Source organism: Numida meleagris, chromosome 4, assembly GCF_002078875.1.
Source record: "Numida meleagris isolate 19003 breed g44 Domestic line chromosome 4, NumMel1.0, whole genome shotgun sequence".
Lineage (NCBI taxonomy): Eukaryota > Metazoa > Chordata > Aves > Galliformes > Numididae > Numida > Numida meleagris.
Genome location: NC_034412.1, coordinates 39,532,643 through 39,557,896, shown reverse-complemented (window position 1 = coordinate 39,557,896; position 25,254 = coordinate 39,532,643). Strand labels below are relative to the sequence as shown.

Below are 25,254 nucleotides of genomic sequence, written 5' to 3'. Positions count from 1 at the left end.
AAAGAAATGAATTTTCATGGTATATTGCTTCTGGGTGTTTGGAGTGCGTGTATATCTACAGCATCACCTTCTTTTTGAAATTCAGAAGAACTTTCCACGAAGAATCAGCAATAGCTTTCCCTTCACTTACCCAAGCAGATCCAAGCTCTGGCATCCTGGGTCTACATTTCCTCTTTCACAGTCACTAATCCCATGCTGCACCAAATCTTTTTGTGCAAGTATTCATCAGTGGCTACTGAAACTATCTCCCCTCAGGGTCCTGAGGCTCCAGCTGGCCAACAAAAAAAACCAAGTGTATCTGAGCTGCAAGCCAACTGAAATTTTGCTTGACAGCAGGTATTGGGTCAGGAGACAGGAAAGTACCTACAGCACATAACTTATTCTAGGTCAGAATCTTGCAATACTGCAATTTTGCAAGGCCAAGAGCCGTGGGCAAAAATGCAGTTTGCAAAGGACAACAGTCATTCTCCCAGCAAGCTGAAGATTTGCCTCCAAACTGCCAGACAACTCTGTCAGCTCAGCTACAGTGTGGTTCTCCCAGCAGAGGATGCTGCACCTTCTCCGAGTTACCTACACATTCTGAAATGACTTCCTCATGCAGCACTGGTATTGAGGACTTTTTTTGTGCTCCAGTCCTACGCGGGATGAGATGGCAACACTCTGTGCATACAGAGCTTTCTGCTGAGAAGAGCCTAAGCTTCACAGCAAGGAGGATGTCTTCCACTCTATTTTGCTCTCAGCTGTGGTTCTTCCATTAGAAAGATCTCCTGATCTGCAATTAGTGTATCTGCACACACCCATCTCTGAGAACTCTCTACCTATTTCAGTCTCCTGCACAGCCCTAACTCTTCCCCTCACCTAGTTTATTTGAGACAATAAATTTGAGAAAGCATAGACAAGAGCTAAATGCTGAATTCTGAGCTTCTATGGTGCAGAAGGGATTTGTGGCAGAATGAGAACCTAAACAATTTTGCCAGGCTAACAGCATTGCCAGAGCCATCCCTTGTCATACTTTGCAGTATTAAAATATTACATACTACTACATCTCACAGAGTTTATTTTTGACTAGACACTGCTCATTGAATCTTCTGTACCATAAATTCCTTCCTGAGTACCTCCCTACACAGAAATTACAACCTCTGGGAAGCATGCTGCACACACTGACTAGATTATGCTGTAGTGGCACAAAAGAAATAAGCAGAGGTAATTTGGCTTTAAAACAGATCACCTTCTTCTCTTTATTTTTGTGGCAGAAAGAACGAAAAAAGTTGTGACATACCAAAAAGGACATTTAAATGAATCTTCTGCCTGAGCACACACTTACACTGAAGCCCCACATGGACTTGCTTCTCTCACCACCCTGCTGGACTCACTCTCATCACTGTGACCAAGCTCTCTGTACTGTATTTTCCTTCTGTTCTACATCAGCTACTATTTGATTACTGCTGATCCAGTGTACAGTAACTTCAACCCTCCTTTCCACAGTTATGCACAGAACAGTCCCAGGACTCCATCATTACTATGGCAGGGTTTCCCAAGTATTTTGAGAGAGGACAAACAGGATAATTCTCAGGCATCAGAAGGCCGCTGTGCAGCAGGGATTCACCAACACAGCCACACAAGACAGTTCAGCACCTAAAAAAATAGCGGTGCCTTCTGTGCTGACATCAAACCTCTCTCTGGAAACCCTCTTTTCCTCTCCTCTTTCCAGTGCACATTCCTTGTTGGCCCCTCACAGGGAATGGCTCTCTCCTAAGTGAGCACCTGGACCTCACAGAGCTGCCTAACTACCTATTCAAATGTAAGGCAGATACAGGTTGGTGGAACATATGGGAAGGTCTCCTTTTAATAAAGCCCACCAGACTCTTGGCCCTCCTGCGGGCTTGGAAAATGCTTCAAAGAGAATACAGTGAGAAAGAGACAAAGTGAGCACCCTTGTACATGTGGACATTTATGCAGGAAGTGGGTGAGGTCAATGTGGAGCAAGGTACAAGCACTGTGGGGAAAATGGATGCTCCTGTACCCTGTAGTACGTAGCAGATGGCAAGTTCTGAGTTCTCCTCTCAGTGCTGAGTTCTCCTCAGAGCCCCAGGCCTGATCCTTCAGAAGGTGGGAGAAGGAAAAGGTTCATCTGTCATGCAGGCAAGTTCTTCACTGTATAGACTGGTGAGGCTGTGCAGCAGTCTACATACAGGTTTCTGTAGAGAATGCAGAAAGCACTAACAAGTGTTCCTGTAGTAGTTTCATTACTCCAATGCTAAAGCTGCCAGATACAGCCCTAACAAAAAACGTGTTCTGTAAGACTTTTTTGCCGCATACCAGAGATTGTTCTGGCCCTGTTGGCACTGGTGTGCCATTTAATAACGCCTCATGCACCAGACTGGACTTAATCAGAGATCTGGTTTGCTTAAACGGCAATAATCCTTTCCTCATTGCCTCCAACTCCAATCCTAAGAATAAAACAGATAGATGGGCTGCAAAATGCTCCTGCCCTTACAAGTGGACTGTTTCATTTGAAAATGAAAACAACATCTAAATGTAACAAACAAGGGAAGGAAAATAAGGGTTTCTTGGACAAGAGCAGGAAAATCTCACAGTAACGTATTGTTACATGCACATCTGGATGGTTCTTACAACAGCTAAAATGTACAACAATGTTCTAAGTTAGTAAATAAATTGACCAAAAAAATAACATAAACAACAAGAAAAAACGCTGTACTTTCTCTACCCCTCGAATTTGGCTTGCCTAATCGTACCTTGAAAAGAAACCTATGGCTTGGAAGTAAGCACAGGACACATCATACAAGAACTTCCCAGCAATATTGAGTGAAATAAAGTCTGGGCTTAAAACTGGAAGGTATTTTTAAGTCTCTGTCATCACACTTCATGTGAATGTCAGGCCGAAAATGACTCTCTGACATTCGTATTTCAACACATCAGCAGAAGAGGCCCAATTCTTGAGTGCTATGACTGTTCAAAAAGCTGAGACACGTCGCTCTTCAGCTCTGAGAACCATGACCTTCCTAGCCAGATAATGCAGAACAAAGCTCAAGAAGCCAAGGCAACACAGACATAAGCTGCTAGCATAAATATGTATTTGTTTACATTCCTCCAAACTATACCTGGCTACTGGTTCTGGGATGGTCCCTGGGCTAACTGGCACCTGCACTCCCTTTTCCCACTCCTGCCTCCAGGGGTCTGCCAGCACATAGTATTCATCAGGGTTCAGCTGGAAGGAGTCATGTAACTTCATGGCAGTGATCAGGTCCGTTCTGAACACCTGCAAAGAGAGTGACCAAGAGAGAAAAATAGAGACACTGACATTTGATATTTACAGTCTATGATTCACAGCTCCAGGGTAACCATGGAGCACAGCGCATAACAAGGTCACTGTATCAACAGTCAACTAACCCATCCGACTGCAGGACAGAAGTTTAGCTTCATCGCAGAGAAAGGGGTGGCAGAAGGTGCAAATACTGATCTGATGACTTCAGCTACCTCCTCTATGAGTCCTGGTGTTCCCCCCACACTGGAGACATGACGCTGAATGATGGCACCCAACTTGACCACCCTCTTGGCTACAATAAATGCCACAGGAGCTTTTAGTCTTACAGCAGCAGCATAAGGAAGACTCAATTTTGCTCCAATTTTTTTTTTTTTTTTTTAAAAAAAAACCAAAAAAACTACTGGAGCTCTGACTAATCCGAAGGCATTCTAGAAATTCCCTGTGATAGAAATCAAGGCATAACTCTACCATGACCAGATACAAGGGGAAATTCTACCAAGATGATTCTGTGCCAGTATTTTAAATAACAACCCAAAAGATAAACAAAATAATCCCAGATTTGAATTCTGGTGGGAGACTGGTGTTATTCTGTCAGCTACAGACACCTCTGCACCAAATTTGTCATCCTCCTTTGCCTTTGCAAAAGCATCCAGCAGTATCTTTGGCAACTTTTGGGTTAGCAGTCATCAGCAAGCAGTGATGCTGTCTTCTGCAAGCCACAGAGTGAAATCAAAGAGATGCACTCTCCTAGCTGGCATGGCTTGCTACTCTTGCGGCAGCTTCAGCCACAATGAGTTTGCCACTGCCTGTCAGCACTTCAGGAAGCAAAGAATGGTACCACAGCCATCAGAACTACAAGTCTGCACTTGTCTGTCCATCTTCCAGCTCTCCCCGCGAGGCAAGGCTGCTGTAAACCACAGCAACAGCACTCAGCACTCCTTACCTTCATAGTGCCACAAATTTTTACTATTAAATGTTGCATTCAAAGGAAAGGATTAAAAAGCAACCAATTGACAAAAAATGAGCACCACCGGGACAAGAAGAAAGTAGGCATCTATCCAGCCCCATGCTGCACAGTTATGAAAGGAAAGCACTACTGGACTCTCTTAGGGGGCTGCTAACTGAGCAAAGTGACAACCTCCTGGGCCCCCAACCAGTCCCAAACCAATGGCAGTTTTACATTAATTCCAGCCAGCTGCTACACACGGTTGAGGAAGAGCCCCAGCTACACAACATGCCAATTAAGCGGGCCTCCCAAAGACAGCAACTTCTGTCATACGCTAGTCACACACCTGAAATCTCAACAGATTACCTATGCTTTTGGGACAGTATTTCAGGGGAACAACAAACCTGATGGTTAGTCATACTTCTGAGACTATTTAAATGTATGATTTGCCTTACAACACAGCCTATCTTGACACCTCTTCTCCTTCCCAACACTCACATACTCCCCACTTCTCTCTCAGTACCGTTCTCTGCCTTTGTCATTAAAAAAATAGGATAATTACATTTTTCTCAGCATTTCTCTTGACATGATCAAAAACCCTGCCATCCTTAAGGTAAAGAGGCAAGCGCAGGTAATGATGTAAACCGATTGTTTAAAACACAAGTCCTATGAGGCTGCAATCAAGAAATGAAAAACAGTCCGCAAAGCTGTCTCACAAAACAAGCATGCACAACTGGTCAGGGTATCCTGCACTTCAAAATAATTTGAATTAATGCCATCAAAAGTCAAATGAAAATGAGACTAAAAAATACAAAATGGGATGCAAAACTTGCTCAATCTGAGAGGCAAAGCAACCCAAGCTCTCGGATAAACCTCTCACGAAGCTCTCTCAAGAGAGATGCTAACACAGTACTTGACAGCCAAGAAACTCCTTCCCAGGCCAGTGGCCCTGTAACACCATTCTTTCTGCTCTAATTTCTGATGAAATCAGACTGCCCGGAGCAAAGCAGAGCTTACTGAAGCGCTTGGCTCTCAGCAGCACGAACACTTCAAAGCTAAAGGGTGAAATTCTGGCCACAATAAAGTCAATGGGAATTTTGCCACCAACTTCAGCGAGAGCACAATTTCATCCAGGGAGTTTAGCAAGCGTCACCTTTCTGCCAGCACACTTACCATTAGAATAGCGTGCTGTGGCAAAGCAGAGGGAGAGAGGGTGAAATGGTTGTGAAACTGAGCTAACATATGAAAAAGTATATGAAAGAAGTATATGAAAGTCCATCCAGGCTGAGTAAGAGAAAACAGCACAAAACTGGAAAGATAATGACAAGAAACATGAGGAAAAGGAGAGGAGAAACAGGATTACAGACACACAAAACCAACAGCAAAATCTGTAGTTATCTGAGGTTATTTCTTCATAGTCTTTCATGGATTAGTTCTCAAAACCAAGTCTAAGTTTGCATACAAAAGATAACTAAGGAAAGCAAGTCTATCGACAGCTCTCATGAATTTCCAGAGCTCTGCACATTCACAAAAATAAAGAAGCTGTTAACAGTCAGCAATCAAAAATAAAATAAAATAAAAAAGAAGATTGAAAGCCAAGTGACACACTGAGGAATGAATGAGATTCTCGTCTGAAATCTCTTCTCTGTGACTTCACTACAGTGTCACAAGGAGATTAACAAAGCACATTTCTTAAGTCCAACCACTTGCACATGAATCAGAAGTACTTGTTATCAGGCAAGTAAGTTGAATCAAGAAATCCTGTCTCCTAAATCTAACACTTTCTTTGCAGCCTCTGCAGAGTTTGCAATGCAGTATTTGCCTGAAGATATAGAGGTTCAGCACGAACTGGATCCCGTTTATGTGTTACTAATGGTTGATCTATCCGAGAAAGTTTAAAACCATTTACATCTCCCTTGATCTGACTTTCTCAAAGCACGATGCATGACAGAACTATCAGGAAGCAGATCTGACAAGCATGTTAACAAAGATCACACACCGAGACCCAATACCAACTGTGAAATAAGTGCACCTAAGATAATTTTCACTGTTCACAAGTCAAGCTACAAATACATTCTGACGCCCAAAATATTAGAAGAAAGACTCTACAGCTATGTCGAATGGATGTCAGACTATGCCAAAATTCACTGACAAACTAGTGCTGGCAGCTGAGCTCTGTGATCTCCGGGCCAGAAATGAAAAGGCGGAGGAGAGGGCACTACGTGCCAGTTAAAATGGAGCAAAAAGAAAATAAAGCACAATTTGGAAGACAAGGATCCGTGACCAGAACACACATGCACTTTGTATTTGGTAGATGCGACAAAATGGCAATCATACTCCAGAAATACCTCAGACGGTTTTCTATCTTCTTGTCTGGAACATGAAGTCCTCCGACGGCGAGATCTGGAATGCTGGGACCAGGTGGACAGACCTAGAATACAGAAAAGATAATTTGCGGATGTTGCCACCAGCTTTCTTGCTTCCAGCGCACCCAAGTAGGCTTATTTACTCCAGCAGGATCATATCAGTAAGGTAAGCCAGCGCTGGGCTTCTATGACAAATTTGAAAAAGACTCTTTCAAAATGAACCAGAAAATAGAAGCTGCTCAGTCTTCAACTTCTGTTGTTACTTGTCTGTTATACTGTCTCTATTGATGTACATATTGGCTGCACTACGTACAGCCTTCCACCCAGCATCTGAACACAGCCATCTCGTAATGTGCTTGCTTCTGAGCATCACTAATCTACTTTCTGCAGGCTAATAACTGATGAGGTGGTCTGTTCGTAGCCTGAGATAGAATCTTTGAGTTTAACGTATTCACATTCTAATTACCTATACTGGTTATCCAGTTCTTACGAGAGCAAGACTTTTCAAAATGAAGGAAATGGATGTGCCAAGTCAGTATAGGCACCAAAACAAACTGCTTTCTTTCCTTCTAAGCCAGTCTCTCAGTATGTCTGCACGATTTTTGTCTGCAAAATTATTCATTACATTCCAAACAAATTATACCTTTTTGCCTTGAAATTTTGTGACAGAGTCTCCGTCAGCTTTCACAAATATTGTAACAGGAGAAAAGGAAAAACGGAAAAGAAGAAACTACATTCCACTGACAAGGCAGACACCGGAGTGTATTTATAACTGTGCAAATGAACTCATTTTAATTTAGCAAGATTTATAGGAATGCAGGTACTTTCCACTGCCGATTACACAGCAGTAACAAAAAAAAAAGCCAATAAATCCCTCTTGGGTGAAGAAATTAAGGACCTGTAACAATGTCTATTATGAATGAGAAGCTGGGAACTACACGGGGAACTCTGACGGCTGAACTTGGCAACTCTGGGTACTAACAGCAGACAAATAAAGCAAGATCAGTTCAAAAGCCTTCCTACACTATCCATCTCTTCTCTGCCTGAGCACAGAAGCAATAGGAGTAAGAGGTTAAATTTGCAGCCCACAAAAGCAACATCTCTTCACATCACCCTGCAGGGATCAGCAAGACCTCTTCAAAGACAGGCTACACAAGATGGGAAAAGTTCTCTGTTAGAAACACAAACACCATTTTCGAAGTAAAGTGGCTGTCCCACACTTCCATTTGAAAGACACCATTAAGTCATCAGAAGAATTCATTACCTTGTAGTTGTGCTTTTGTCATCTCTCTTCAGTTAGTAACACATTAAAGAATCTGCCCCCTTAAAAACCACTCCAAAACCGAGCCATGAACAACACGTGTTGCACAGAATTTGCATAGCGGTCAAAACTGAATCAGCAACCCGCTGTAAAAACTTGTTTTCTGAGGTCAGAACACACACACACACACACAAAATTCTTGAGATAAATGTTAGTGTTTCAATACAAAAGCTGATGGTCTGAAAGGTTTTTGAAGTGCCATAAGCACTTTTCCTAAGTGTCTCTGTTTTACAGTTATTAAAAAAAAAAAAAAGAAGCTTTAGCACTGTAATTCCCAAGTAACGCACACACCTGGCAAAACCAGAGCAGCAGCAGTACGATGTACTTCTGCATCTTGACCTTTGTGCTTTAATTCAGCTCTAGTGACAACAAGCCATAAACTGAAGACAAATAAACAAGCACGAGGGTTGGTTTTGTGGGTGTTCTGTTCCATTTGTTGCTGCTTTCTTTTTTTGGGGTCCCCACCATAAGGTGGAAGAGCTGGGTTTCCGGGCCTCTTTAATGCCATACAGAAACTATGATAGTGAGAAGTAAAATAATAATTAGAGTAACTGCCAGCTCTACTCCTTTACTGGGTCATCTGAAGACACACATCAAAACAGCATCTTAAATGTCTATTTCTGATTTTGCACACAATACACATGGGTTAGAGCACTGGATTAATTAACTACTGCACACAATGCGAAAGGTCAAATCTTACCACTTCTGAATTAACAGGATTTTTGTACGTTTTGGGTTTTTTCTTGTTTGTTTGTTTCTTTGTTTGTTTTTTAGAGCTACATGAAACCACACTATGTAAAATTTCCATATATAAGGGACAACTCAAATGCAGCCAGCCTTCCTCGGGACATTTATTATAATGAGTATTTTTTCCACATCAACTAGCTTCCTATACCGAGCATGGGAAGAAAGAGGTTTTTTTTTTAAAAAAAAAAAAAAACACACAGTTCTGCGATAGCTGTTTCCTTAAACATAACACTGGCAAACGCAGAGTGAAAACGTGGTATTTTAGCAAGTTACTAAAGGGACTTTTGTATTTCTTGAGCAGTGTAAACTGACCATACACAATACCATGAGGAAAAGGTGGAAGAATTTCTCGTGGGACTGAAATTTTACTACTGGCTGCACTCTGTAACTGTAGCTAACAGGTAACCTTTGGCAAGAGCTTCACTTCAATAGGGAAAACATTTACTCACTGAATAAACAAAACCCAGCTATAAGGCACGCATTCACAGATTCACATAACTACCACTAGACAAAAAAAAAAGTGTACAAAATCAAAGGAGTCAGTCAAATCATAGTAAAATATTGAGCCTGTAAAAGTATGAAATTTAACTCCTTATGGAATCTCGAAGAAGAGCTTCAACTTCACTTCTGCTGTACTTAAAAGCCAAATATCAATGCCCCTCACAGTGCCAAGACACGTCACTGAGCTACCCAAGGCTGCTTTCGCCAAGGAGCAACACACCCACTCCAAATATATCACCAGAAGTGCAGGAGGAAAATGAAGGATGTGATTTGTCTTTTCAGCGTTATGTCTGTACTTTGGTACTTAACCCAGAAGAGGGACCTCACTGAAAGGAAAAGTTAACAGGCAATTACCACCACCTCAGTGATTAACGATCTGATATTTGTGTCTACCTACATGAAGTAAGAGCCATTCCCAGATCATATGGAAGGAAGAATTTGCCGTGGTCAAAACAAACACAGGATTCAGAACAGCTCGTCTGTACTATAAAAGCACATTAACTTAAGTATTTTAGAAAGATTCCAGACACTTTTCAGCAAGTTTATCCTCATGCAGTTAATACAAATAAGCGACTGTTATTCATCAACAGTTTTCTGAATTTTAAGATTACCAAGACTAGAAAAACCTCTAAGTTAAACCCTGTTTTAGTAAAACAACAAAGCAACAACAAAAACCATAAAAGAAGTCTGAACCGCTGGAATTTTGAAGATGTAAAACTTTGGTAAGATAACAGTCTACCTCATGGGGAAAATGAGTTCTCCAGCAGAGGGAAGATGAATGAGATGTTAGACAGAACCAACACCACCAAAAGCCGTGCGAGTAACAGTGAATATGAAAAATACTCAACCACAAAGCACAGAGCTAAATAAACGTATCCAAATGATGCAACGCTATCACCATCAGAAATCAAGTACAACAGGTATCTTACTAAGTGTCTGTCCTTTCACGCGATTGGGAAAGTTAAGGATGAACACAGTAGCCTCCAGGAGATACACCAAGACCATCTCGATTCTTTTAATTCAGATCTTTTCAGATGGCTTAGGTGTTCACAGCTGTTTTCATCACTGAGATGAAAGAGATGAGGCTTACACCCCTAAATATGGCTTGGTTTTCCCATCGCTTTTATTCGCTTAAATACAAACTCCCAAACCCTCAAACAACTTAATGAGATACAATTCACAGCAAGAGAGCCAAAGCTCTAACACACTGATGGTACTAGAAAGGAGACTTCCAGGGTATTATATATGGCTTACACTGTAAAACCTCCGTTTTTATAATACCGCTACAGGGTGTATAAAACACACGCACCTCTTCACAGAAAACGAAAGCAATCAAGGAGTGTGAATTCTTCTTCAGCATTTGTGAAGAGCACACATTTCCCAAAAGGGAAAAAAAAAAGAGAAAAGACATCAATTCTAACTGTATCAATTTGTTAAATGATCTGTCAAAAACGTTTTGAGTCCAAGAAAGACCATCAAACCAGAAAATTCATTGGAACTAATAAAACAATTCTAACACCCTCGGGGAATTTTACCCCACAACTAATACACTACTCAGCATGAGCAGAAAAGGCTTAGCTATTATGTATCATGCACAAGGCTGTTGTAAAGCCACCTGCGAAGCACCCAGCTGTGCCCCTGCGGAATTACCTGCTGCTGCAGCTTCTGAACACTTCAAAGACTCAGATCACCCCGTGTCTGAAAACACTTCTCCCACTGTAAATACACTCCTGCTCCACCATTACGCCAGGCAGCACAACAGAGCAAAACACCTCTGGCGTGGATGTATGTCTGGCTGTCGCTTCTGCTTAACACCGGCATTTCCAAATGCCTATACCCCTTCTCAGCTTGCTCTGAGACAAACTAGGTGCTGCTGCCAACTGCCAGACAGAGCTGCAGTCTGAAGAGAAAACAGAGATGCTCACAGTCTCCTCATCTAGTGCCTGGCCCACAACTGCTTACAATAAGGCTTCACGTCATTTAGACACAACTCCACATGTCCTGATCTGAATTTCAACACAAAGAAAACACAGACTGACAGCAGTTTTCCATTATATTGGGTATAGGAAGAGCTGTCTGTGCACATATCTTCAGATCTTATCACTGAGAATGCAGAACATATACAAACACAGCCAAAGACATCATTTCATCAAGCCAATTTCCCCTTCTCGTGCTTCTCTTGGTGGAGAACTGGCCCACCCATCATCCTTATCTTTACATATAATAGTGTTCTATTATGCAATAATCTCATTCCAGATCAAAACCGAAAAAGCAGCTGCCTTTTACGTGTCAATACTGACACTACTGAAAAGATAATGTTATTTGACAACTATCCAATTGCAGGTGCTGAATGATGCACGGATCCGTATGATCTCGGCAGCACTTCACAACACCACTGCTCAATTGCTCAGTATCTGACGCACGCAGTGAGCAGCCTTTGCAGCATACTGCCACAGCAGTTCAATACAAGTTCCCTTCTCTCATCACTTTTCTCAGAGGCACATGTTTGAGTTTTATAATCTCAAAGGACACGTGTGACCACAGAGAGACACATGTGACCATTCCAACAGTCCATCTTACCTTTTTTTTTTTTTTTTAAACTGCTGGGCCTAAGTGCCATTCTAACACCCCAGCCCAAGGCTCCCCATTACAGCGCTGTTCTACCATAGGAGTATACCAAGTTTTATTGTCAATTTTGCTACTGATTACTGAAGTCAATTTCAGCACCTCCCAAGGTAGCGTTCACAGGCTGACAACATTACGTCGTTGAGACTTGTAATTCAAGCGGACTTAGGTACAGTCAGTATTAGGAGCCTTGTAAAGAAGCATGTGTCTCTCCACAGACGACAACAATGAGGATGTGATGTCCCCCCCTCAGATATGATAGCCCATCAGCTCACGTAAGACTTTCAAATCACTCTGAAAGAGTGCTCAAAAGTGTAACTTCATCACAAACCAGCCTATCCCATCAAGCCTAGTCTTTAACTAAGATGCAAGTTCTCACTCTCTGTCATAACCCCCAATAGCCACACCCTTTTATAGAAGCACAACAGTTACTACTGAACTCATTGTTCCACTCAGATCCTAGCGCTACAACTGCATTACGTTCATGGTTTAAGCACCACCCCTACCTGGCAATCCGTTCAACTGAAAAACAAGGAATGGTGTGGTTGCTTCCGAAGCGCTGCACAGCGCTACCTGCACTGCTAAGTAACTGCCACATAAAAATGACGTACACACCCAAGGTTACATTTTCAGCAACGCTTGCGATGGCACTTTGGGATCCATCCCAAACATAACAGGAGTCCAGTGGGATGAAAAGCCCTTTCTTACTTAAGATCCCAGTTGCTAAGTTAAAGCAATGGATACTGGCAAGATGTTTACATTTAAAGTAACATTTGTTTAGCAATGATAGCGTAAGGGTATATCTAAATTACAGAACTATATTTCGTAATCCTTAAATATTAAATCTTTCATTTATCAGAAGTGACATGATGTGTTATAAAGCCTAGAAGTACTTTTCATCCACAAGCCTCTTCAATTCTTCTTTCAGACACTCTGCGTTGAAGAGATGATGAACTGATAGCTCCTCCAAGAATAAACAAGGAGGCATTGTGGGAACAAGTAAAGCGTGAAAAAATTAAGTTCTGAATTCCTCGCTCACGGAAAACAGGGACCAAACTCACACTAGTATCAAAGTGGGCCTAAATTTCACCTAAGCTCCATAGAATTCAACTGTCTGAAGTTCAAATCTCATCTCAGACATGATCCATCCAAGAGTGCAGGCAGTCTGTACAGAAGGGATGCCCTTAAATTAGGAAACAATGCCACTGCACAAAACAAACATGGGGACTGTTCAGCACAAAGCACCTTTGCATATTTACAGGCTAAAAAGTCATGTCACCGATAAGGAAAGACAAAACAGTTTCAGGTCCAAACACTCAGAGCCTAAGACCTGGAGCCATAAAGAGGAGGAGGAAGAGTTCTTGCAATGGAGAAGCAAGGTGCAATATAACGCAAGAAGAACGACTAGTGCCCTGACCAGCCATGCAGATAACAAGGGCATGATTAAGGCTGAGGTAAACATTACTAATTCACTTAATATAAGTTCTAAAGAAGATGCTAGGTACATTGTAAGGCTTTTACAATGGGCCTGGATAATATTAACATCCATTATAGTTGCTGCAATATATTATCTGGAAAGGGATAAAAACTAACAAGTTGCCATATGTAAATAAATAACAACAACAACAACAACAAAATCTTAAACCCTTCCCCAAGCCTCTCCCAACACCATTCCTCTGTATTTAGACAAAAGTCCAAAAACCAGAAGTATATCTGGAGCCATTTTTTGTTCAGTTCTATTCCACAGGTAAGATGTTCAAAAGTGACCTATAATTTCAGAAAATGGAATCTCTGCAAACACACTAAGATATCCAGGGACTGACTGCAGCAACGAGGTGCACAGCTTTCACTGACATCTTTTGCTCATTGCTTCAAACATGCTATTTTGGTCTCGTGTCTAAATGTAGACGCCACATTTTAAGGGGACTCAGCTCAACAAAGCGCAGCAGCACTACTTAGGCTGAGGGACAAAAGCGATATGTTTTTGGTGGCTTACAGTTTGCACTTAACACATAGGAAATAATCAAGTTAGAGGACAAAACAAAAAGTAGTAATGAGAAAAGCAGGGGGCTTTAAGCTGCAAGGTTTTAAAATACTGTAAATAATATATACCCTCTCCCCCCAATGAAATATCTTACATAAGAGAACGCATATACTCTAGGACCGCAGCCATGCTGGTAACCTTACTTCTGTTTTGTTATATTTTACTCCTAAATATTAACAATTCATTCCTTTCATCTCACAAAAGTAGAGCACCTTTTTCTTCCTCTGAAGAACTACAGATACACTTAAATCTTCAGTATAATACATTCCTAGTGCTTGGGCTTTGAGGTTTCTTTTCAGATCACGCTGTAGTCAACAAGGCAGAAAACAGGCTCTCTCTGTCTATTTACTTTTGTAGATAAATAGTGTTATTAGTAGCATGGTTCCTATTATCTTACAAATATTTAGGCTCCTGAGTTCAATAAAATAACGTGTATTTCTTCATGTTAAAACATTTTCCTGGCAGCACTGTTCTACCCCAAACAAGCATCACTGTTCAGGTTACTCCAACAATACAAACCAAGTGATGCTCATGATGAATACAAGATGCCTGATCTCATGGTCTATTAAAGCACAGAATGAAAACCCAACGTCAGAACTGAAAAAATCCTACTGTTGGGTCCCAGTCCTCACCTCACAAGATGAGGGAGCGTAGCGCAGAACTTTGAGCCAAAGAACCATTGAGTTCAGTGTGAAGGGAAAGGAAGGAAGAACTGGAGGGTCAAGAGGTGCTATTGACTGAAGGGAAGCAGACATTTGGCGACAGGATTCCAACTAAGTGTTGATTAAAATTGCAACTTCTCAATTAGAAGGCAGCTGTTTGAAGTGCTCCGAATAGTCTATTTAATTGTTTTCTATCTGTGGGATCTCTGAGAAAGAAAAATCGCTAGCAAAATATTTAAGGGCTTCAAACAAGTAGCCCAGAAATGTTTACCTTTGATTTTTTTTTAGGCAAAAAAATCCGCTTACTCTCTGTAACACTAATAGCAGCACAATGAATCAGAAATACTACTGCCAAAGTAACAATGGATCTCTACACAGAAATCAACGCAGCAAGACTAATCAGTAAATCCACTAAAGACAAGCAAAGATTAAATGAAGGTAAAACTCGTAAGGCAAGAGCCTTAAAGTTCAAATACGTAAGGATATTATCAAATTCCTACAACAGAAGTGGAAGAGAAGGACCTGAATGTCAGAAATAGTTCCCATGAAAGCCTGAAAGACAACAAACCCTGGAGATGCTGGCTCTACAATACACCTTATCTCCCCGTAACATTCCTTCTGATTACTAACTTAACTTTTTCCACATGCATATAGGAATAGAATGAACACGCATGAACCTGTATCTGAATTTGCCCAGTAAATGACAATAAAAAGGCAAACAGCATTAGGCCAAGAAAAAAAGAAGCGTAATGAAACAGAAGTGGTGTATTATTTGGTGTATTATTTCTGACAACACTTGAAAATACTTATAAAATTTCACTGGTTTTTACCATATAATTTATTCAAGAAACAGTTATTCCTATTTATGAGGCTTTAAATTAGATTATAAAAGTGAAGTTCCCCCCCCCCCTTCCACACCATCTCATTTTCTTAGATCTTGATCTCCAGAATAAATGAAAACACAGGTTTGGTTTTGTTGTTTTGGAAAAGATAGAGCTGTTTACTTACCAAACTATTTCAGACAGAGCTTTATTTCAGACATTTATATATGAGAAAATATTACAAAAAAATATTATAATCACTAACAGACCAGTCAACTATATTTATTTCAGAATTTCAACTCTAAGATTATTTACTTCTTATCATATTTGGTAAAGTGTGAAAAACAAGGCACATGAAGGGAGATCAAAGACTAAAAAGAGAGTGAAAATAAGTATTATTATCAAAATGTAACACTATTACATAAAGCTGTTAGAGAGGGAATGAGAAAACAGTACAACAAAATTCTAATGATCAGCATCACCATTTGTTGCTACTTGTCTATTTTACAAGTAGTAATATATCTTTCTTTCGGTGAAGTATACATCTTTTCTTCACAGAAACTTACCTATTTACATTATTTTTTTCTTAATAACTCCAAGCAAATCTTCTAAGCAAGAAAAAAAATGTTTTCCAAAATTTCACCACCACAGGTAGTCCTGCAAAACCAGGCTAAATCCCACCCAACTTTAATAGTTAATCCTTATTTGGATGAGCTCCTAATCAGCTTGCTAGTTCTCACCTCCTTCAATCCTTTTCACCACTCCTTCATTTCAGCTATAGTTTGCGCAAGGTCGGTTTAAGGCGCTGATCTGACCCTAAGAGCTGTCTGAGCAGCCCTTCCACACAGCACAGATGCTCCTTGGAAATGCATGCAGGTGAAGAAGTCACCTGTTCAGGACCACAGTGCAGGGCCACGTCTTCAGACTAAATCCTTCGAAATCACCTGGAAAAATCTCCCCAGTTGTCCTCCTTTATATTTCACAGAGGACTCAAAACCAAGTTCCAAATGTGAAGCTGTGCACCCAGATAAGTCAAATTAAAACATGGAAAATAGCTCTGTCAACTGGCTAAGCACTTCTACAGTCAAATACAATCAGCTTGTTTGTCTGGGCAAACAAAACACCTTGGCACATCCGTACATTTCTCAATTTTTTTTTTTTTTAAATAAAAGATTATTGTTCCCTGGAATCCAAACATAAAGAGAGATCACACAGAGCTCAGTGTTAGTTACATCAGTATAGAAATAACTGGTTTTTTTTTTTGTATGTCTGTTTAAGAAAAAATGCATATCCAAATCAGTGATGCACTGAATTCAGATTGTTGAAAGTTATGCATCAGTAAAATAATCTTCAATGGAAGCAAAACATTTTCACGTACCAACAATCTTCACTGCTAAAGTCTGCAGCAACATAACTTTCAATTGCATGAAAGAGTACAAGAACATGGAAGCAAATTTAAAATGCAAACTTGTACTAAATACTGACACGTAGACAAGGTTAGCACATACCTCTATCCAAGTTCTCTCCTTGCAATGATATATTATGCTGATTGCAACTAGAGATGCAAAAAGAGAAACAAAGACCAACTTCTCCTGTTTTATCTTACTAATTAACGCTGGGCAGGCAATACAGCGAGGAGATCCCAAATCTACATCCACCTGTGCTCAGAACGACCAAGTTCAAAACTGGTTCCTCACACACAGGTTTCCACCAGACCAACCAATATGCAGAGTAGCTCTGCCACATAAAACACTGCGTTAAAATGCGTTTTCAAACTCATAACCTACTGCACTCTACAACAAAGGAGCACTTACTGCCATTGTCGTCAGAATTCTCACTGCTGCTAGGAAGCCGACGTCGTTTCATGATCTCCACGGGAAACAGCAGGCAGCCTGCAAAGCAACAAGACGGCACTTAACTCAAGATAATAATACACAGTCATCAAGTTGCGTTTCTGATGGCATTTGAGGATTTACAACACATAAAGGAAAACAAACAACTTTAAACAGCATCTGAAATATGAGCAGTGAATATCTCAAGGGCACTTAATTAGGTAATTACCCTATGAACAGGTGAAAAAACTGGAGGGTATAACGACAAGCCCACCAACACTTCCACCCCAGAACGGAAGCATATTTGTTTCTCAGAGGTTGAACACCACTAAGTATCTGCAGTAAATGAATTTAACTTGTGCCACCCATTCTGACACTAGATTTGCAATACAGTAACATTTTAACCGCTTCAGTAAATATTTACTTTGGCTAATAAGCTTTTGGAACAATTTTATTCCTATGTTAAGTGCTAGATTTACAAAGTCAAAGATTAAAGTCTTCCCCTTGCATAAAAATAAGAAACATCAGCAGTAGCAAGCCAAGTTTTCCCAGATTAACTACACACGCATCATATAAGCCCCAGAAGGTACCACCTCTAAGGTCAGAGTTACTTCTTCCTGCAGGCACGTGTCTACTGGCTTGCCTAAACACTAGCTGCTTCTCAGGAATCACACCAACATCTGATTGCACAGCTCCTCCAAGCTCCGAAGTTGGTGAATTCTAGCAATACTGAGCCAACTGTACATGAACCAGTGATGGAAAGGCAAAAGCTCCTTATGTTTTTATTGGCTACTCACAAGGTGCTGGTATTCCGCATGTATTCCTTGCAGAATGGAAGTAAATTCACACACACACAAAAATAGGAAGCTGTGAATAGCCAGTCAGCATTATATGTAAAATCTTATTAAAAGGAGTAAGTTGAAAAGCAGAAAAAACATGACAAGATGTGCAGAAAGGCATATCCACTTTAAGTTAAACTGACAAGGACTCCAGATAGCACATCAAATCCCCTGAGCCTTTGCCTGCCATGTATCAATTGTGCTATCAACAAGGTCTGAGTGTTCTGCTAGCAGCAAAGCCCTCGTACGTGCCTTCAGGGTGCAGAGCTGAAAATCAGATGCTGAAACACTTTTGCTCCTAGGTGGGTGCAGAAAACAGAACCTCTTTATCTCCGCATGAGCTGGAATTTCCCAGAAACCTTTCAGCAAAGCTCTTTTCATTGACCACTTCAGGAGGTTGTTAACTACTTCGACTTTGTTCAGTGAGAAATGACTCACGGTAGTAAACTCCAGGAGAACCCTTTCAACTTTTAAGAGTAATTCTCAAAGTGAGGAGAAGAAGAACATAATCAAAGCCTGACACTACTTCCAACTTCCAAAAAAGCAGAAATATATCCTCTCTTCAGAAAGGGATTCACACAGAAATAAGCATTCTTCAGACACAGAATTCATTTGATCATCTCCAGGAAAGCATAAGCAACCAAATATGAGACTATTTTACACTGACGGTAAACTCTGATTTGTTTTAAGAGCCCAAGCACTGCAAGAAGTCCTCCGTTTTGATATTATATTATATTATACTGAATAGCTGGTGAATATTTCACCAAGACCCGTCGTCACCACTTGTGAAAGTTCACATGTAACTTCTGATGGCAGAGAATAAAGAATCATTAATGACAACCTCTTACAGTGTGTAAAGAATTCCGCCCAGAAGAACGGCTTTGGAGCAGACCAGGATTTTCTGTGTACGACAAGCAGAAAGGTCACAAATGACTAAACATGTGCACCAGCGCAGAACACCAGAATCATCTGAAGAGATCTGGTGTAAGTGGACTAGTTCCAGAGCCGAGTACTCATACAGTCACCTATGAAACACTGGAAAGCAACACCCGGATCCAAAATGGGCTAAGCCAGAACTAGCTGCTATTAGGCCAGAAGCCAGCTTCTTCAGACAATTATTCTAATAGTACACATGCTTTTTTTGTAATTGAAGTAAGTATTGAACACTACCAAACTGAAAGAGCATACTCAATTAGCATGGAAATATCTCCTACAAACCAAACAAAAGGGATATGGAAGAAAATAATAAAAACTATCTCACAAATGCAACTTGTATATTCCTGGTCAAAATCCTCACTTCTTGTTTCATTTTGGCATGGTCTGGAAAGTAAGGAATCTAAAGCAAAATAGTATTGCATATATACACAGAGGAAACACTCGCAGCCTTGAGATGAACAAGGAAATCTGAAATTCTGCCCCTCTACATTTTTTCAGTCAAGAACATTCTGAGTTCATCTTCTCTTAACCATACTTTGCAAATTCATGAAATAAGGAATGGCCAGAAGCTTTTCCTTCCTACTGGGGTTCTTAAAAAAAAAAAAAAAAATTACAGCAAACGATGCTGCTTTTTTTTCCCCCCACTGCTGTTTAAAGGCAAGCATGGTATTCACACACTCCCTGTCAAGCTCTGAGGATTAGCTAGCTATTCTCCAGCAGCTCCCCAGCAGTCAGAGAAGCGAGCACAGAAGCCACTTCTCCGGAGTACAGGGTGTTCAATAAGGCAGTTCATCTACCTGCCCACTCTAAGGCAGGTTTCTAAAGATGGCCATATGGAAAAGCCTACGCCCTCAAATATAACATTAAAAGGAAATGCACAATGCAGTGAAGTTTGCGTGAGATTATTTCACAGATCCAAATGAAAGGAGTTGAAATTCACAGATCTTCCTTTCCTACCTTCGAACTTCACTAAGTTTTCAGGGAGCTACATCATCGCTGGGAAAGCAGCACTTGGCTGCTTTGAGCAACTGTCAAACCCCCTATGATTAGTCCCTAAATGTTCTGCCATGAAAAGTAGTAAAGCAGTTTTCTGACTTCTAAAAATAATTTTAAACTGTTCCTTTCACACATCATGCGCCAGATGTTCAAGCCCATAGCCCAGAATACACCGTGTACAGGTAGCACTAGAACAGCTAATAAGAATAACCCGCACAGATGGAAATGCTGCTTCCCCTGTGGTACCACACACAGTCCCTCTGCCCCAAACACTCCAGGCTTCTACCAGTTAACAGGGACCTCACAGTCACACGAGAACTGCGTCAAGGCTAACCACGGATTACCGGCGGTGAGGTGCAGACTGACAGGGCGGGCTTTCCCTGTTTGGCCACGTGCGCACACATTCTGCACGCCGATACTGGAAATTCATGGAACTTCAGAAAAAGAAAACTATCTTAAGCTATTCTTTGTGGGATATCTGCAACTGAAAGAAAGTAGATATTTTTATACTTTAAAAGGCAGAATGTCAGGCTTTCCAGTAAAACTGCTCATCTCATTCTCCTTCCCAGCCTGGGATTTCAGTGCTACCTTTATCTGGAATTCCCACCCTTTCCAATCACAAAGAAGTTGGTGTTTTTCACATGACTGTATTTTGACATACAATCAATATACTCAGGTGCAAACATAATGCATCTAATTCACCTCTGATCTCATTAAAACACATATCTGAAATGGAATTAGGCCTGTCAATTCCAACCAGTCTGAAATAAAGGTGGACTCACCAAGACTGACTGTACCACAATGGTACAAGTCATCTATGATCATCACGCACGTAAGCAAAGCGAATTCATGTGTAAGCACAACCACACAAAAAAAAGAAAAATGTTTAAACCAAGCTTTAAGATTCATTCCAATAAGAAGTAAAAACTATGCAATCAGACGGGGGAAACCACCAGGTTACTGAGCTCAATTCCCAGCAACTGAAGGCACCCACATAATTGCTGACCAGTCGTGGGGCTCCCACAAAGCATCCACTGCATCCACACAAGCCACAGAACCACTTCCCACTCCCTTCACAAGACGAGCGCTTCTCTAAAGCAGCCAACCAAGCAGCGCCCCCAAACACTCCATCTTTTATCAGTAACACATCGATTGCCATTCCTCCCAAAGGCATATACCAGCCTGAAAAGGGCATTTGCCTACATACTGTTTAATTGTAGAGTAAGTCCAGCAGCCCAAACACAACAAAGGCTGCCCACCACACACACAGCAAGCACTCCCTGAGCTTCCAGTTACGCCCTGGTCTAACTAAAATTCCTAGTGACCCACTAATTCTCGTGGCATAAGCCACCTCCGAGAAGCTGTTTCATAGAAGCAACGGGATGCCTGCTGTCATTCAAAGCAACAGCAAAGTCCTCAGGTGACTGTTTTTGCTCTGATTCTACCTTCACCTCTTACACTGCCACAACAAGGGAGCATTCCTGGCACAGCTTACAGCATTGCTCGCACAGTGCAACAACGCGAAGTTTTGATTTGCACGTGAGGCTGGTTTTGATACAGATGAGAATCTTACTAAATTCTGTGCGACAATTCAGCTTCACTTCTTTGAAGGACCCTTGTTTCTTCACTTCAAAGCCACAGTTTCAGAGGTCAGGCAATCTGGCTGACCAGCAGCCTGCAGCGGGCTGTGTGGTGCTGCCCCACTGGAGGCATGATGCTCTACAGAGAGAACACCGGAGGCTTTATCCACCCCGCGTCATCGTGCTAGCTCTGAGAGCTGAGCTCTGGGCTTCACTTGCTGATCGGGCAAACACCAAATGCACAAATCTAACTTTGGAGTTAACACTGCAGAACTGATACTCTGATCATCTTAAAGACAAGATCACGTTGCCTGAAACGTTTCTTCTGCTTACTTTATTTTGGAGAGAGCCTCTATTTCATGACACCTGTAAAATGCTGTGCAAATGCAATGACTAAATGAGAATCCAAAATCAAAGTCAAACACATGGTGGACTTACATACTGTAGCGGAGGTGAACCACAAACATCTCACCCTACACAAACAACGAGCTGTCGCTAAGAACACAGGCATTTCTGCTGACTCTTTGCAGGGAGTACATCAACACGACCCAGCACAGCAATGCACAGCAGCAAGCATCACTGCACCGCTCATTTCCTACCTCTACACGAGATTGATTTGTAACAGCTGACAAGCAACAGAAGCTGCACTGGACAGCAATACCAAAATCCTTCCTTTTTTTTTTCCAGGCACACAGAATTCTAGCAAGTTGCATAGACACAAAATCCAAATCCTTTATTCTAGCTTCCTCAGGAGAGAAACCCAGACACTACCCCACAAAAACTGCAGGTGAGCATGCACATATATACACTCATGTGCTGCATACATATACTTTTTTTTTTTTAAAACACTGCTACTAAGCAGTTATGGCACCATATACTCGATCAATCAGTTTGATCTTGAGGGTATGCGGCTGAAGAGAAAGATGTAAACCGTGCCAAAGTCTTTGTAATGCTAATAGTGAAACAGATTTTTAAAAATAACTGTATTTGAAAAAGTCTACTTCTGCAGGTCAAAGGCTTTCTACAGTGCAATTCTTACTAGAGTACCTTTAGGGATAAACCTCCATGTAGCAAGTTTATAATTCAAACTCTGGCAGACAATTAACCACAACTGTGTTAATGGGTGTCAGTGTGACGAACTGCAATGAGCAGCTGCAGAGACAGAATGGGAAGAAAGCAGAATTATGACAGATGCACACACCGAAGACAAACTGAAAACTGGCTTTTCCTGAAAATAAAGCACTAACTGCAATGAAACCAAGACCTAATTATACCCAGTACACAAGAGATCACTTCGGAACACTCATTGTGCACATGGAAGTACAACACAGTCTTAATCACAACAGCAGATGAACACATTTGCTTTCTTCTACTGCTCTCTCTTCAGTAGCTGGGTTGTGGCAACACCTTTCTCTTCATGAACTGACATCTGGTACAAGGAAGAGATAACTGCTGTTTTCTTCTGAGCACAGTTAGGTCAAAAATACTATAAACTATTCCAACCCACATAAAACATTTTAACTCCTCTTTAGCACCAATAACAGCTTTGAAAGCGACATTCTGTAGTCACAAAGAGTGCAGCATAGCCCACAGCACAAAAAGCCCTAAAGCCCTCAGGGTCCCATTAAACAAAGACAGCATGTTTCCAGGCCAAGAGCACTCTTCTCGAAGACTGTTCCTGTTAACTGCAGCACCCCGACTCCAACCCCAACAAGGAAAAGCAGAAGGACCTGCTCATGTCTAAGCCCAGCACACCTAAGACTCACATGCTCATTGGTGCACCTGTACAAAGCCAGCTCCTAATTCTCAAGTTAAGCTGGTGGAAATGAGTGCCCAAAGTCCTGGCAGACCGAGCTCCAGGAGTCCACCCAGCCCACCCTGCAGCCACCACAGTTCTGCCCTTCCACTGAGAAGCTGTCAGCTTGGACAATCCCCCTGGAACCAGCAGCGCCAAGCAGCAGGATGAACCGCTGGGAGAATGCATGAGAGGAAACACTGCACATTTTCTTCTTCTGCAAAATGGGAATGAAACCAGAGAAGCTAGAAGGGAAATGCGCAGCTGTGAAGGGAAAGGAGCTTTATTATTATTATTTTATTTTAAACACGTGCATTACACAAAGCTCAAAAGCAGCAAGCAAGCAGTGTCGGCAGCCAGAAGGAAAACCCTACTACTGCTGAGCACACAGCCCTGCTGTTCCAACAACATCCCGCTGAGAGTGAGAAACCTCTCCAAATAGAATCACAACAAGCGTGTTCCGGCACCACTTTGTGAAGGCTCTAGGTTTGCAAGCGTGGGCAGCTTTTGACTCACTTAGAAGACAGCGCCTGCTTAAGAAGGACGTTATTCCTAGTCACAGCAAAACTCTTCTCTGAAAAGAAATAAATGTAAGTGGCACAAATGCATCCTTCCGATCACAAGGCCAATCAAGGTGTGTCGTTGAACGGTGTTCTAATTTCTAGTACCACCCGGCAGCTACCGGTGGAGAACCCACGTCTTTCCGTGCCGCTGCGCAGCCACACGAACCGCACATTTGCACGTCACGTCTGGGAGCTCTCACAGCACGGTCGGCGGCTCGGAACCCCGCTGAGCTCACCTGCGGGCCATCGAGGGACTTTACTAGAGCACCGCTGTCAGCCGAGAGCCGGGGCCAGAGCTAGGGAGCAGCCGCCGACAGCGCGCGCCCCTCCCCGCGGGCAACGCCGCTGCGCGCTGCGGGCCGCCCTCCGGAGGGCGGGAGCTACTATCAAATCTGCCGCCTCGCGGGTGCCGCCGGGCGCAGCTCGGCTCGGCTCTCCTCACGCGACGGCCCCACCTCAGCGCCCGACCGGCGGAGGAGAACGGAGCCGCCGGGCCACGCCGCCGCCGCCGCCGCTCTCCATTTGAACAGCCCGGCGCCCCCGCCTCCTTCCCCGGCCGCCGCTCCTCCCCGCCGCCGGCCGCCACCAATCCGCTCGGCCCCGGCCGCAAATTAAACTTGCTGCCCCGCCGCCGCTCCGAGCGCTGTCAACGCCGGAACGGCCGCGGCGCCGCCCCCGCCCCCGCCGGCGGCCCGGTCCGCCTTGTCTGCGGGCTTGGCGGAGCTGTTGCCCGACTTCACCTTCTTCCTGGGCCGGTACTTGTAGTCGGGGTAGTCCGCCATGTGCTTGAGGCGCAGCCGCTCCGCCTCCCGGATGAAGGGGATCTTGTCGCTGTCCTTGAGCAGCTTCCAGCGCTTGCCCAGCCGCTTGGAGATCTCAGCGTTGTGCATGTCGGGCGACTGCTCCATGATCTTCCGCCGTTCGATCTGCGACCACACCATGAAGGCGTTCATCGGTCGCTTGATGTGCCCGCTGGGCGTCTTGCACCAGCTCGGGTCGTCCGCCTTGCCGCCCGTCGAGGCGGTGGAGCCGGGCGTAGGCGACGAGGCGATGCCCAGCTCCAGCCCGACCCCGGCGGCCGAGGTCTCGGCGGCGGGCAGCGCCTCCGTATTCTCCGCCGTGCCCGTCTGCTGCACCATGGCTGCGGCCGCGGGGCTCGGCGCGGCGGCGCGGGGCTGCGGGGGGCTCCGGGCCGGCCCCGGGGCGGCTTCCACTGCGGCTCCCGGCCCCGGCCGCGCCGCGCTCCCGCTCCGCGCGGACTTGCTGCCGGAGCCGCGCCGCAACGTGGGGCTCTGCTTTTGTCCTTAAACTGTTTCTTTTTTTTGGTTTTTTGCTTTTTGCTTGGGGTTTGTTTCAAGGGGCTCCGCTCCGCCTCGCTCTCCCCTCAACGCCGC

The 25,254-nt window shown here is 43.0% G+C and overlaps 2 protein-coding genes across 13 annotated transcripts in view; both read right to left on the bottom strand.

Annotated features, from left to right (window-relative positions):
- JADE1 (jade family PHD finger 1) overlaps nucleotides 1-25,254 on the bottom strand; it is a 142,212-nt gene that overhangs the window by 19,440 nt on the left and 97,518 nt on the right. For 4 of the 12 annotated variants that reach the window (XM_021394309.1, XM_021394308.1, XM_021394304.1 and 1 more), the window contains exons 2-4: nucleotides 17,134-17,211; nucleotides 6,581-6,663; nucleotides 3,123-3,280 (exon numbers count right to left, since the gene is read on the bottom strand). In XM_021394309.1, coding sequence (XP_021249984.1) covers nucleotides 3,123-3,280; nucleotides 6,581-6,663; nucleotides 17,134-17,185 — 293 coding nt within the window. In that variant the 5' untranslated portion in view covers nucleotides 17,186-17,211. Of the gene's footprint in view, nucleotides 1-2,023; nucleotides 2,199-3,122; nucleotides 3,281-6,580; nucleotides 6,664-17,133; nucleotides 17,212-17,948; nucleotides 18,375-18,838; nucleotides 22,535-23,284; nucleotides 23,562-23,813; nucleotides 23,997-24,096; nucleotides 24,231-25,254 lie in introns of those variants that run through there. The other 8 variants (XM_021394299.1, XM_021394306.1, XM_021394302.1 and 5 more) reach the window with 8 other exon arrangements.
- LOC110397685 (transcription factor SOX-4-like) lies at nucleotides 24,465-25,248 on the bottom strand. Its single transcript, XM_021394328.1, has one exon. It carries the CDS (start codon nucleotides 24,997-24,999, stop codon nucleotides 24,472-24,474), a length of 528 nt encoding a protein of 175 aa, XP_021250003.1. The 5' UTR covers nucleotides 25,000-25,248; the 3' UTR covers nucleotides 24,465-24,471.